Source organism: Balaenoptera ricei, chromosome 13 (genome assembly GCF_028023285.1).
Source record: "Balaenoptera ricei isolate mBalRic1 chromosome 13, mBalRic1.hap2, whole genome shotgun sequence".
NCBI lineage: Eukaryota > Metazoa > Chordata > Mammalia > Artiodactyla > Balaenopteridae > Balaenoptera > Balaenoptera ricei.
In genome coordinates this window covers 73,075,378-73,090,833 of record NC_082651.1, presented here as the reverse complement: position 1 = coordinate 73,090,833, position 15,456 = coordinate 73,075,378, and the positions used below count along the sequence as shown (strand labels likewise).

Genomic DNA, 15,456 nt, shown 5'->3' with positions numbered 1-15,456 from the left:
CATCCCACTACTGGGCATACACCCAGAGAAAACCATAATTCAAAAAGACACATGCACCCCAGTGTTCACTGCAGCACTATTTACAATAGCCAGGTCATGGAAGCAACCTAAATGCCCACTGACAGACGAACAGTTAAAGAAGATGTGGTACATACATACAATGGAATATTACTCAGCCATAAAAAGGAATGAAATTGACTCATTTGTAGAGACACGGATGGACCTAGAGACTGTCATACAGAGTGAAGTAAGTCAGAAAGAGAAAAACAGTATCATATATTAACACATATATGTGGATTCTCGAAAAATGGTACAGATGAACCAGTTTGCAAGGCAAATATAGAGACACAGATGTAGAGAACAAACATACAGACACCAAGGGGGGAAAGTGTCGGGGGGGATGAATTGGGATATTGGGATTGACATATATACACTAATATGTATAAAATAGATAACTAATAAGAACCTGCTGTATAAAAAATAAATAAATAAAATAAAATTTAAAACATAAATAAATAAATAGTAATGAAGTCTCATTTCCTTCTCACTTTGAGGAGATAAAAAATAGATGTAAGGAGACACTGTAATATTCTCTTCCCATCATCAAAAGAAATGGCTGGCATGCAATCTGCTCTGGAAACCACAGGTTTAGACTATTCACAAGCAACCCCAAAAGTTTAAACCAGGTAGCAAATTTCATTTTACTGAGGCACAAATCAAAATACCAATTTCAAATGTGATATGCAAGGGTCAGGCACTGAGCTGGTGAGTGGGTCTAGCCCACTGCCTGACATCTGAACCTCAACCTAGCTTTGATCCCTCTTTATACTCTCAAGTTCACATTTTATAGGAGAAACTATATGTTAGCATAAAATTTACAAACTTGAGAAATCCAAGAAGTTCTTCCATCTATTTAAAATAAAGTTTAAAAACATAACACAAAAATTACATGATTAGACTTATATTAAAACATATGTATATTCATGTATAAAAGGTACAAGGAAAAGAGTAACTTTAAGGGTATAGAATTCTTTAAACTATAAATTTAAGCATATATAAATTAGAAGCTTTAAGCTGTACACTTCCTGATAAAGCTAAAATTATGGAGAGAGAACTTATTCTTGATAATTCTTACTAATATTTAATGAAAAAATAAATTCCTCCATAGGGGAAAAAGTATTTAATATGAAGAAGGAACAGTAATTCAAAGAAGCTTTTTCACAGCAGATACTTTCAAGACATACTTACTGTCTGAGTAGTTGTCGACCTTGTTTCCACATTAACTGGCTGTTTTGTTGTGGCTGCACCTCTGTTTCATTACCTTCATCTGGAAAACATTAAATCATAAAAAAACTGACATTATATACATTAGAGGGTATCTCAATTCATTAAAAATGTCCAATAAAAACTTATAAGATTAAGAACACTACACTGTAAGGTATGTTTTAGGACAATGGAAATTCTGTTTTTAAGTTTAATTTCCATAACAAAACTCTAATATAAATTCATTATTGCTACTAGATTTCCCTGAGAGTTTCAGAACTAAAATAAAGGCTTTTCCCCAATTTTTAGGTAACCTGAGAATTTTCCTTCAGGGCAACTCAAGTCATACAAGAGTCAAAAGTATTACGAAGCACCACATCAGAATTAGAACAAAATGCCCAGGAACGATGGTTCAAAAAAAAAACCAGCCCATCTGGTAAAGAGTAGATAGATAAGAAATAATCCCTGCTCTGCATCTGGCGACGCTCCACACCCGGCCCAGCTTCCTTCAAAATGTCTACCGTTCATGAAATTCTCTACAAGCTCAGCTTGGAGGGTGACCACTCCACACCTCCAAGTGCATACGGGTCAGTCAAGGCGTACACCAACTTTGATGCTGAGCGGGATGCTCTGAACACTGAAATGCCCATCAAGACTAAGGGTGTGGGTGAGGTCACCATCCACATTTTGACCAACCGTAGCAATGAACAGAGACAGGATATTATTGCCTTCGCCTACCAGAGGAGGACCAAAAAGGAACTTGCATCAGCACGAAGCCAGCCTTGTCCGGCCACCTGGAGACAGAGATTTTGGGCCTACTGAAAACACTTGCTCAGTATGACGCTTCCGAGCTGAAAGCCTCCATGAAGGGGCTGGGGACCGATGAGGACTCCCTCATTGAGTTCATCTGCTCAAGGACCAACCAGGAGCTGCAGGAAATCAACAGAGTCGACAAGGACATGTACAAGACCGATCTGGAGAAGGATATCTTTTCCGACACATCTGGTGACTTCCGCAAGCTGATGGTTGCCCTATCGAAGGGTCGAAGAGCAGAGGATGGCTCTGTCGTTGATTATGAACTGATTGACCAAGATGCCCGGGATCTCTGTGATGCTGGCATGAAGAGGAGAGGAACTGATGTTCCCAAGCGGATCAGCATCCTGACCAAGTGGAGTGTGTGCCGCCTCCAGAAAGTATTTGAAAGGTACAAGAGCTACAGCCCTTATGACATGCTGGAGAGCATCAAGAAGGAGGTCAGAGGAGACCTGGAAAATGCCTTCCTGAACCGAGTCCAGTGCATTCAGAACAAGCCCCTGTATTTTGCTGACAGACTGTACGACTCCATGAAGGGCAAGGGCACTCATGATAAGGTCCTGATTAGAATCATGATCTCCCACAGTGAAGTGGACATGTTGAAAATTAGATCTGAATTCAAGAAAAAGTATGGCAAGTCCCTGTACTACTACATTCAGCAAGACACCAAGGGCGACTACCAGAAAGCGCTGCTGTACCTGTGTGGTGGGGATGACTGAAGCCCACAATGGCCCGAGGGTCCAGGACGGCTGCTCCGCACTCCCAGCTAACAGTTCTACACAGTGGCTAACAGCCCCCTTGTGCCCATCCCTGGGAGGATGACGTTAGCACTGCCCACCCCACCTGCTCCATCCTTAGTTTAGTTGCCTAAGCATTACGTGGCTTTCCGGTCTAGTCTCTCTTTACAGTCAAAGAAATGAACATTCCAAGGAGCTGGAAGTGAAATCTATGATGTGAAACACTTTGCCTTCTGAGTAATGTGTCATAAACATGAATAAACTGAATTTTTACTTTAGGAACAAGTTAAAAAAAAAAAAAAAAGAAAGAATCCCTAGCCAAATCTATTTCCTTCACTAGTTATTAAATGAAAACCTCAAGCATTCTTTTTTTAAGACCTTCTTTAGATGAAAACCTCCTAGGCCCTGTAAAGCTTCAATTCATCATTTGGTAGAAGCCGAATCTTTCAAAAAGATGATAAGGGACTTCCTTGGTGGCGCAGTGGTTAAGAATCCACCTGCCAATGCAGAGGACATGGGTTCGAGCCCTGGTCCGGGAAGATCTCACATGCCGCGGAGCAACTAAGCCTGTGTGCCACAACTACTGAGCCTGCACCCTAGAGCCCGCAAGCCACAGCTACTGAGCCCACGTGCCACAACTACTGAAGCCTGCACACCTAGAGCCCGTGCTCCGCAACAAGAGAAGCCATGACAATGAGAAGCCCACGCACCGAAACGAGTAGCCCCCGCTTGCCACAACTAGAGAAAGCCTGCGTGCAGCAACGAAGACCCAATGCAGCCAAAAATAAAAAATAAAAAATAAATAAATAAATAAATAAATAAATATGCCTAAATCCTTTCTACACCATCCTCAGATACACTCAACTGCCTTTGCCTACTTTGGTAGCTAGTGATGTTACCAAGGAGTGGTACATCCATTCAATGGAATACTACTCAACAAGAACAAGGAATGAACTACTGACACACACCAACATATAAGAATCTCAAATGCATTATGCTAAACGGGAGACCCTAGATTCAAAAGGCTACATTCTGTATGATTCTGGAATTGATATGATTTTCTCAAAAAGGCAAAACTGTAGGAACAGAAAACATATTAGTGGTTGCCACGGGATTAGAGTAGGGAAGGAGGGGTTAACTACAAAGGGTATTAGTAACAAGACTGTATGTGTTTATGAAAACACCAAAAAGGTGAATTTCACTGTATGTAAATTATACCTTAATAAAAAATAAATTAAGCCAAATCAAATAAGAATGCACCCTCTTTTTAAAAAGTGTATTCTTATACTGAGATAAAATCTGACTCCCTGGGTGATCATTTTGTAATATATTAAAATATCAAACCACTATGTTGTATACCTGAAACTAATATAATATTGCAAGTCAATTATACTTCAATGAAAGAAAAAGAGAAAAAGCAAAAGAAAGCAAGGACTCAGTCCTGACTCAGTTCACCCAGCTATATGACAAAAACAGCAAGGCTATGACTGCTGCTTATTATATTATTCCACTGGATCATGACTAGGCTCCAGATGATTGCAAGGAAGCAAACGAAACCTCATGGAAATATAACCAGTCACAACACTTACTAAGAATGAAGACATTCAAAGACCTATAGAGCTTGAGGAGTCCTTATCTCCTTGGTAATGGATTTGAGGAAAACTGTTTACCCTAATTCTTTTATTAGATTAGTGTATGAATTAATGATCTAAGATTACATCTGCAATCATAGATTTAACCACACAAATATACAACAGGCTCTTAACTCAACATTGCCAAAATCTATTTTCCACTGTTTTAGAGAAATAATCAGTGGTATAGACTTCTGTAAGAGCAACAAGTTTCAGTGCCTGCAAAGTAATTATAAAGACAGAAATCCTGATTCTGGATAAATTTCTCCGAAGTAAATTTTCCTTTCTCTATTTAAAAAAAAAAAAATCTGACTCTCTGGGTCACATGTGAACTTGTTTTTCCCCACACTTCCTTATCCAGGCTAAACACTTAGTTCTCTCAATGGTTAGTAAGTATTCATCAACTATCAGATTCATCCTTACCTTATCAAGTTCAAAAAGTGACATTATACAAAAGTGAGGATTTTAAAGTGGGTAAGAACTGAATTTCTTGGTAATGTTAGAAGTATCTGACTGGCACTTCCAGTCAAGTTGGAGTAACAGGGACCCAATTTACCCTCCTGCTTGAAGCAACTATAAATCAAAATGGTTAAGACATTGGACATCAGGCAACAGAGGGCAGCAATCCCTGAGAAAAGGGAACCAAACAGGTGAGCCTTATGATTGTTCCAGCTTACTGCCTTGATAGAGTTTCCTGATCACAGCATAGGGAGGGAGAACAAAAATAATATCTGAAGAAACAGGGGCTGAAAAGTTCCAAATTTCATGAAAACTATAAACCCATAGATCCAAGAAACCCAACAAATCCCAAGCACGAGAAACACTGGGGGGGGGGGGTGGGGGGGGTGGAACTACACCAAAGCACATCATAATAAAATTGCTTAAAACCAATGATAGAGAGATAAATCTTAAAAGCAGCCAGAGAAAAAGGTCACTCATATACAGAGGAATAAAGATAAGAATGACAGAAGATATCTCATCAGAAACAATGCAGGCAGCAAAATAAAGACTTTTTCAGACACACAAAAGCTCAAAGAATTCATTATCAGCAACCCGTATTACAAAATATGTTAAAGAAAGTTCTTAAGACAGAAGGAAAATGATACCAGAAAATATGGATGCACACAAAGGAATGATGAGCACTGGAAATATATGCTTTTTATGTTATTTAAATCTCTTTGAAAGAGAACTGACTGTTGAAACAAAAATAATAATGTAGTGTATGGTTTATATATATACAGAGAAGTAAAATATATGAAAACAATTGCACAAAGACAGAAAGGAGAGATGGAAGTACACTGTTAGGAGGTTCTCATACTACACATGAAGCGGTATATTAGCACTTAAAGACAGAACTCCAATAACTTAAAAACATATACTATAAATCCTAAAGCAACCAATAAAATAAGAATTGTAGCTAATAAGCCAGCAAAAGAGATAAAAAGAAATCATAAAAAATACTACATTAGGGGCTTCCCTGGTGGCACAGTGGTTAAGAATCTGCCTGCCAATGCAGGGGACACGGGTTCGAGCCCTGGTCCGGGAAGATCCCACATGCTACGGAGCAACTAAGCCCATGAGCCACAACTACTGAAGCCAGTGCGCCTAGAGCCCGTGCTCTGCAACAAGAGAAGCCACTGCAATGAGAAGCCCACACAATGCAACGAAGAGTAGCCCCTGCTCACTGCAACTAGAGAAAGTCCGCACGTAGCAACGAAGACCCAATGCAGCCAAAAATAAATAAATAAAATAAATAAATTTTTGAAAATATACACTAGATTAATCCAAAAGAAATCAAAAAATGAGGAAAAGGGAGCAAAGAACAGAGTGAACAAATAGAAACCAAACAGCAAAGGTGACAGCTTTAAAGCTCACTGTATCAATAATCACATTAAATGTGAATGGTCTAAACGTCTCAGTTAAAAGGCAGAATTTGTTACTCTGGATAAAGATATTCTATTTTTAATAAGTATCTGGCTTCTAATATTAAGTAGGAGAAACTGAAATATGAAAGATAAATAGATTTTAACATAACTTAGGGTAATATTCTCCTAAAGGAGAAATGTAAAGGTTTGGAAGTGGAACAAAACAGGAAAAATGTCAGAGGGGAAACGAATTTTTTTGAAAAACGTTTCAGAAAACATCTGGATTATCAGTTTCAGGAAAATATAGTAAATGGATAAAAGAATGAAGAAGGAAAAATGCCTGCTTCTTTAATTTGGATACACGACCTTCTACCCTCTCCTAGTCACTGTCCTCATCACTGTCATCTACAAATCCCTTGATAACACTCTAAACCAGGCATCCTTCCTCTGTAACCAAACTTTTACATCATCTTGAGTGAAGTTAATATTCATGTGGGTGATCCACTTCAGCTTCTGCACAACCACCACCCTCTCCAGCTGTCATGCCTTAGATATTGTCATTGAAGAACTGTCACTGATGCAAACTCACTCTCTGAGCATATCCTTCAGGCTCAGTACCCCTAATTTACCAGGCACTTTGATTTAGGTGGGACCTTAGATCAGGGGCTGGCAAATTTTGGCCTGCAGGTCAAATCCAGCCTGCCACACTTATTCATTTATGTGTTGTGGCTGCTTTCATGTTATGATGGCAGAGTTGAGTAGTTTCAACAGAGAACACATGGCCTACAAAGCCCAAATATTACTATCTGGCCCTTTACAAAAGAGTTTGCTCACCTGCTCTAGACTGTTGCCTATCCCCTTACTTTGATCCATTAGCCTCCCTTTGCCTTCACTTTCTTTCCTCTCTAGTTTTAGTTCAGGGTCTATCAATTCAACCATTCTTTTGACAGTGTCTTCATGTCCCCTTGTCTCTCCATGAATTCAACTGTTAACTATTTTCATTCTATTATCTTTTACCTAGGCTGCCAATTGTGCAGACCAGCAGCACTTCTATATAAACTTACGATTACACACCTCAATCAGACCCTTAGCTTTTCTCAATCTTACTATTTCTTAGTAAATTTGTCCTCCTGTTCATTATTATTTTAAACCTTCTCCACTCTTCTTAAACCTCTGATGTATTCTTAGCAGATAATCCAGTCTCATACATAAAGCTATCGTATTAACACCCACCACCAGACCTAAACCCAAATCTACACACCCATCACCTAACTTCCTATATTCTCTCTTGGTAACAATAAAAGACATGCTCCTCCTGCCATTCTCCAGCTATGTTCAGAATCCAATCCCTATCACTTCTTCAGATACCTTCATATCGTATCTTTGCTCTCTCCTTTTTATTTGCTCCTCCTCTAAGAAACATGTCACACACACATATACACACACACACATTCTCTCTCTCTATTCCTTGACCCCATGGGTCCTTTCAGCTATTTCCCCCTAATCCCTCACCTTCACCTCCACAATCTAGGCTTCCTTAAAGCTTACTACACTTAGTCTTCACTTTCTACGCACAGTCTTCGTTTCTGCCCTCAACTCTCTCCTAAGACTGCTCACAATAAAGTTCCCAGTGACCTGTGTGTCACTAAGTCCTAGAGATACTCTTCAGACCCCTGGGCATTAATCAGTAGTGCTGAAGGATCCTTCCTTCTGGAAACCCTCTCTTCTCTTTATCTCCATGCTCCTGATTTTCCTCCTACCATTAAAATAATCCTCATCAGTTTCCTTTTCAGGTTTCTATTCTTCTACCAGTTTTTTAAATGTTGCCATTCCTCAGGGCTCCATTTTAGACCCTCTTCTTACTCTGCATAAGGTCCCTGGCTGAGCTCTTCCACCCCAGTGGCAATGAGTGTCATTAGTACTAGATGCTATATGCTCTCAAATCTACATATTAAACCCATGTCTCTGGCTTGAGCTCCACACTCACATGCTCAGCGGTCTACTAGCCATTTCTGCTTGATGGCCTAACAAGTAAATCCAAAAGTGAACCCACCATCTTCCAAACGTACTTCTGGTCTAGTTTTTTAAACTAGAAGTGTGAGAGTCATCCTTGATTCTCCTCTTTTTAAATCCCCTACATCTAAACAAGAACTAATTTCCTGCAGATTTTACTTCCTAAATATTTCCTGAACACACTCACTTCTCTTCAACTACATTGTTAGTACCCTTGTCAAGGTAACCTTCCTCGTTTACCCAGGTGGCTGCAAAGTCCTCTATCCAGTCTCCCCATCTCCAGTTTTACTCCTCTCTACCCATCTTCCACACTGCTGTCAGCGTGATCTAAGAGCAAATCTGATCACAAGAGCCCTGATTAAGACCCTTCAAAAGCCTTCTCATAACTCTCAGTTAATCTGCCCTTCTGGTTAACTCTCTAGCTGCATCTAGAAACACTCTTTCCCTCTCCCTCTCTACTAACTAATTATTTTGTTTCTCAAATGTGCCAAATTCTTCCCTCAGAAACTTTACTGCTAATGCTCTGCCTTTCTTCTACCTCTCATTCAACAAATATTTAGTCAGTCCTCTTTCCCTGGTTAATTCTTACCTGCCTTTCAAATGTCAACTTCAAATATCACTTCCTGCAAGAAGGCTTCCTTGATCACTTACAACTAGATTTGGTTCTCCTGCTACTGTGCTCCATAACACCTATTACTTCTCCATATAATTTTATTGTAATCACTTTTTTCTTTCATCTTCCCTGTAAAAATCCAACAGAGTACTATATTTTTATTCACAGAATTTGATTCTGGCTCTGACACAAGCATTACATATTTCATATTTAAAAGTTGAACAGTAGTTTGAAAGATGGACAGATGGAATGATACTAGGTATTACATACTAAGAAAATAAACCTACAAGTTAGGAATTATTTCCAGAATTTTCCCCAGTTTACAGATAAGGAATGGAGCAACCTCAGAGAGACTAAGTAATATCACAGGTACTTAAAGTGTTAGGACAGAGTCACACTTACGTGTATCCAATTTCAAAGCCCAAACTTTTTCTACTGAGCCACATTCTCTACTTACAAGCATTTTGTATATACTGCAACTAGACCTTTATACTCCTAAATCGATATCCAAAAATTAGGAAACAAACATGTTTATGTAAAAGTAGTGATTAAAATCACTCCTTTGATTCAGACAATGTACTTTTAGGATAGTCTTCAACAAATAGCCTAGATTTAAAAACAAGAAAAAAAAATTTTTTTTAATGTAAGTGCATCTCAAGTTAAAAGAAGAGATGCCAAAGTAAAAGATAGAACAATGAAAAAAAAAAACAAAGAAAAAAAATGTCAGTGATCAATTGGTATTGCTCTAAACGTCAAGGATTCAATATTCAGCCGTGGAAACGTGTTAATTACATTACTACACTGAACTGAACTATAAAATTGGCAGCACATTCAGAATAATTTTCTTCCTTCATACACTGTCAAACACAGAAACAGTGTGGAAAAATGGGGAGAATTTGAATTTTGGAGTCAGTGGACCTGGGTTCAGATCCATATTCCCATTACTTAATAGCTGTGTGACCTTGGGCAAGTTTCTCCACTTCTCTGAGTTTAAATTTCATTCAGGTAAAATGAAAATAATATTATTTCTAATGAATAACTATATTAAGAATTAAAGTTAACATACATAAAGCCCACAGTAACCAAGGAAGGTATTTCAGTATGTGACAGTTATATCAGACATTTGATCCAGGAATTTAACCTGACATCATGTCAAAAACACACTCATCTGAAACATGGTGATAACTTTTCAACAATTTTTCTTACTTTTTCCTAACACCTACTAATAAGTCAATTATATTCCTTAATATCTTTACAAGTACTATTTTTGTATTGTTTGATGGGGTGATGAGGAATATAGGAGAAGGAAAAAGAAGAAATAGCACAAAAAAGATAACAAATGTTTCAGCAGTTAAAAGACGTTCTGGTTACAGAACATCCTGTGGGTTAAGTCCAAAACAATTTTGCACCTGAAATTGAGGGATCAGACTTTAAGGATGAGTAATTCTCTTGTACTTAAAGAAGAAATCTCCTACCTCCATAGTTTCTACCCTTTCTCTCAGGATTTCAAGGGCATGATGTACTTTATATTACACATCTCAAAGTTCTCATTAATACTGGAGGGACCCAGCAACACACAGTTATGTTGGTGCATGTTACCCCATGAATTCTGATCCTTCCAGTAAGTGTAGAACATAAGCAGAAAGTGGGGAGCTAAAAGAATGGGGAAGAGGGAAACAGAAGGAAGGTGGTAGAAAATGATCTAAATGACACTTAGTGATTAGTGCCCAAAGATAAGTAGGTCAGAAAAAATAACTAATATGCAAATAATTAGAAATTAACTTGCAGTTATAAATACTGTTGCTACAAAATACTAGATATTAACTTCTTTTTAATCATTTAAACTTCCTTTAAAATTAGCTTACCAGAGTCATAGCTTGGAGGCTTCATATCTCCCTGATTCAATTCTGTTCCATATTTCAACTTGTGGTATTTAGCTCTACCAAAGAAATGAGAAAATACAAACCATCTTAAAACATATTTAAATGAACTTTAAGATATGTAACAGGAGTAGTCATCAGTATGCAGTAGTCCTGACTAACTTTCAACAGTTCAAAGCCTTCCACAGTGTCAAAGTCCTAATACAAAAGCACTTGCCATTATTATTTTGTTGTTGTTATACCATCAAGTCCTGTTATAATAAATAAAGGAATAACACTGAGAATCATAAATCTTGTTTCTATAGTTACAAATGAACCAGATAACATTCTAGTTTCTGCAGTATTCAAATTTTCTTGATGACTGCCAGAGTACAATTCTATCAAAAGCAGTAAATAAGTTTGGATTGTGAAATAAACTTGAGAAAGACTAATCATTCTCAAAATTGAGCTTCGTTGTTTTGTTTTTTTTTTTTGTAAAAAGGTCATTCATAATACTCTGCATGGTCAGGCAATTATGCTTTGCCAAGTAAGCATTAGAGTGAACAATCCAAAGGAGGGAGGGGGAACCAGCCTAAATCATCAATGTTGAATAAGACATTCTAGTAGGAATAAATATATTTTTTAGTAGCCAACGTATCTTTTGCCTTTTCAGGAAGAACTGTGAACAGGAATACCTTCTTTTAAAAGCTAACTAGATGTTGTTATCTCTGGTTTATCCAATTTAACCATCTCAGATTTAACCATCCGAGACCAAAAAAATAATCCAGACAAGGTAAAAAATTTAAAGGTTAACTAAAAATGGCCATACTTAAAGTAGCTATATATTTTGACTTGTTTGCTTCCCCAAAATATTGAGGCTATTACAATAAATATTCAATGTAATAAGACTGGGATAATAACAACAATAATAATTTGAAAAACCAAAGTAATAAAGTAATGAAGAAGGAATAAAAGGGTAATCAAATAGCCAAAATTTGAAAGTTATTTTTTTCTTTATAAAAGACTAACTGAGCACTTACTTTAAAGTTTTTATATTTCAAGAAAAGTATAAAGAAAATGAAAATTATTTGCTCAAATGTGTAAAATACTGGAATTCTTCATATTACTTTGCAATAATTATTTTGCAGTTACAACACAAAAAAAAAAATCAACATTTTATACAGAGGGGAATCCTAAAACCTCTGAAAATTACAGATAGCTGATGTTCTATTTCTTAAAGTAGGTGGTAGGTACATGAGTATTTTTTATATTAGTCTTTATATGTTTTGCATAGATATGAAACGTTTTGTAATAATATGTACCCATTAAAAAGAAAAAAGAATAAAGAATCTTTGTGTGCAAATATGGGATTGATCTTTAAGCTTAAGTAAAAAAACAAAGTACAAAATACTCTGTGTGTGTGTGTGTGTGCACGTGTACACCTCTGTGTGTTTTTTATATGTGTGTTATGGTTTTTAAGTATAATTGTCAAGCTTCAGATTTTTTAGAAACACACTTCATCTACCGTAAGACAAACTAACAATACCTCCTATAAGTAACTGGCCTGAGGACAGAATAAAAGCAGCGATAAAGTTTTATGGAGTTAACTTATGTATTTTTGTTTTACATATATATACATATTTATTTATACACACACACACACACACACATATATATATACACATATATATGAGGAAAACATTTTCAAACACAAAATACTGCACTATAGTGCATTCTAGTGGTCTTAAGAAAAACTACAACAGAGCTTACAGAAAAGGGAATAGAAAACATTCTATATAACATATGTAATAACACACTATGAACTAACATTTCATAAAAAATTAGATAAAGACAAAATAAGTAAAGAACTGCTGTGTTTGCTACAAGCTGTGCTCCCATGAATCAGGGTCTCCCTAGTGAATTGTTAAGTTCACTGAAAAATAATTTACTCACAGAACTCAACTTAGTAACATTCCTTTTGAAGTCAATATGCTAAAATACCTTCCCACTCATATTGCTTCCCATTGTTTTAACACTTCATTTCACTGTTAGCAATACTCTTGTTCCCTAAGCTTTTTCTGTCTAAATCTGACTGACTGCAAGTTAAATAGCAGATCTCATGCCTAAGAACTCTACATTTGATACATAGCTAGGCCTCCCAACTGGTCTTTACTGGATAAAACAGCATAAAATTACATAATTATAATATATTAAAGAAGTCCCATTATAGCTTTGTTTCAAAGTTAATTATTATATATAATATGCCTGGAATATAACACAGCATTCCAATCACACTTTAAACGTTGATACTTAAAAATAATTTGATTGGAAATTGAGTTATTTGTAGTGAGATGGATGGACCTAGAGTCTGTCATACAGAGTGAAGTCAGAAAGAGAAAAACAAATACCGTATGCTAACACATTTATATGGAATCTAAAGAAAGAAAAAAAAAAAAAAGGTTACGAAGAACCTAGGACAGGAATAAAGACACAGACGTAGAGAATGGACTTGAAGACACCAGGAGGGGGAAGGGTAAGCTGGGACAAAGTGAGAGAGTGGCATGGACTTATATATACTATCAAATGTAAAACAGATAGCTAGTGGGAAGCAGCCGCATAGCACAGGGAGATCAGCTCAGTGCTTTGTGACCACCTAGAGGGGTGGGATAGGGAGGGTGGGAGGGAGACGCGAGAGGGAGGAGATATGGGGATATATGTATATGTATAGCTGATTCACTTTGTTATAAAGCAGAAACTAACACACCACTGTAAAGCAATTATATTCCAATAAAGATGTAAAAAAAAAAAAGATAATAATCATTTGATAAAATCCAACGAACTGTTATTGAATTCTTATGACATGCCAGGCACTGTACTGGCTGGTGGGAATAATGTGCAGCTTGTAGTCAGTTAAGGATAAACGCAAGGAGATAAAGAAGAGACAGAAATGTAAATAAATAACTCTAGCACATGGTGGATAAGAGCTATGAGTTATATCAAATGTTATACGAATTTAGATAAGGGATTATCTAATTCTGTCAAAGGTCCTGACAGTAGTCAAGGAGAGCTACCAAAAAGAAGGTAACACATGAGGTTTTAGCTAAACCTCAAAACCTATAGTTCTACAATCAGACAAATGGACTGATGAAGAGGGTATTTTGGTCAGAAGGAACATCTTAAAAGTGGAAAAAAATACACAGTGGTGTGTGTGTTTGTATAGGACTAGAAAGGAGCCTGGATGTAGAAGGTTTTAGTAAGAAGAACGCTGAAATTAGCTAGATATTTTCAAGCAGGGATATAACATCTGTGTTTAGAAAACGAATCCCATGGACGTGGAAAATTAATCAGAATGAGAAAATGTATTAGAGGCAAGGAGGACAGTTGGGTTTTTACAGTGGTGCAGACACAAGAGATATGTGGAGCAAATGGAAGAAATGTTTCAGAATTACATTTTATATAGTGTTTGAGGTTCTTCAGTATAGAACTTCCTGAATAAACCTTAGGTTATACCCTGCGTGTTCTTGGAAAATTATATGTAAATTTTCTCATTTTGTAAATTTTATCACACTTTAAGGAATGCTTTGTTAATCCACTGCTAGGGGCTTCCCTGGTGGTGCGGTGGTTGGGAATCCGCCTGCCGATGCAGGGGACATGGGTTCGAGCCCTGGTCCGGGAAGATCCCACATGCTGCAGAGCAACTAAGCCCGTGCGCCACAGCTACTGAGCCTGCGCTCTAGAGCCTGTGAGCCACAACTACTAAGCCTGCGCTCTGGGGCCCGCGAGCCACAACTGCTGAAGCCCATGCACCTAGGAGCCCGTGCTCTGCAACAGGAGAGGCCACCGCGGTGAGAGGCCTGTGCACCCCAACGAAGGGTAGCCCCTGCTCGCCTCAACTAGAGAAAAGCCTGCACGCAGCAACAAAGACCCAGTGCAACCAAAAATATAAATAAAATAAATAAATTTTTAAAAAAAATCAATAGCATAAAGAAAAAAATCCACTGCTAGGTGTGTAATCCTTCTTTAATGTTAAATATTCAGTTTTACTTAACTTTGGATCTTTTTAAGTGGGACGACTTAGAAAATCTGTAATACAGCAATTCAAAACCATGATCCTTACTTAGGTTTTTACAAGTTAAATGACAAGATGTCTGGAATTTGCTCTAAAATAGATTGAGATGAAGCAAGATTGACAAAAATGTTAACTGTTGAGGCTTGGAGGTGTATATAAAAGATATTAAGTTTCTGTACACCTATGTTTCAAATTTTCCTCAATTAAAAACCTTTTAAAATTGGCTTAACGTGTCAGAAAAAATAACTTCAGAATCAAAAGAACTGAAATGTTCCAATTTTTTAAAAATCCCTTTGCATTAATTAAAAATAATTTCACAGTGAAAAGAACTCAAATGTTTAAGAGCTCTAATCCACAGAATTTTTTTTATTCCTTAATTTATTACACTTCAGTGGTGCCATTACATCAGGAATAATCTCACATCATTCCATGGACATCCAAAGATACAAAATCAGGGACACTTTTCCAGGAGAATCCCTTTAAGTTAAAAAGCAAAAAACAAAGAAACAATCTTCCCTAGACCCAGCCACTATCTCTATCTTTTCTGTTCTCCAAAGTCAAACTACTTGAAAAAATAAACAACTCAAAAAAAC

General features: G+C 37.1%; 2 protein-coding genes across 5 annotated transcripts in view; one reads left to right on the top strand and one right to left on the bottom strand.

Moving 5' to 3' along the window:
- The window catches only part of STRN (striatin), a 106,778-nt gene that overhangs the window by 51,447 nt on the left and 39,875 nt on the right, over window positions 1-15,456 (bottom strand). For all 4 annotated transcript variants that reach the window (XM_059943605.1, XM_059943604.1, XM_059943603.1 and 1 more), the window contains exons 3-4: window positions 10,801-10,874; window positions 1,249-1,327 (exon numbers count right to left, since the gene is read on the bottom strand). In XM_059943605.1, the coding sequence (XP_059799588.1) occupies window positions 1,249-1,327; window positions 10,801-10,874 (153 nt within the window). The remainder of the gene's footprint in view (window positions 1-1,248; window positions 1,328-10,800; window positions 10,875-15,456) is intronic.
- LOC132377000 (annexin A2-like) lies at window positions 1,765-2,852 on the top strand. Its single transcript, XM_059942912.1, is given in 2 exon segments — window positions 1,765-2,032; window positions 2,035-2,852. Coding segments are annotated over 2 exon segments (1,017 nt in total). The 5' UTR covers window positions 1,765-1,776; the 3' UTR covers window positions 2,796-2,852.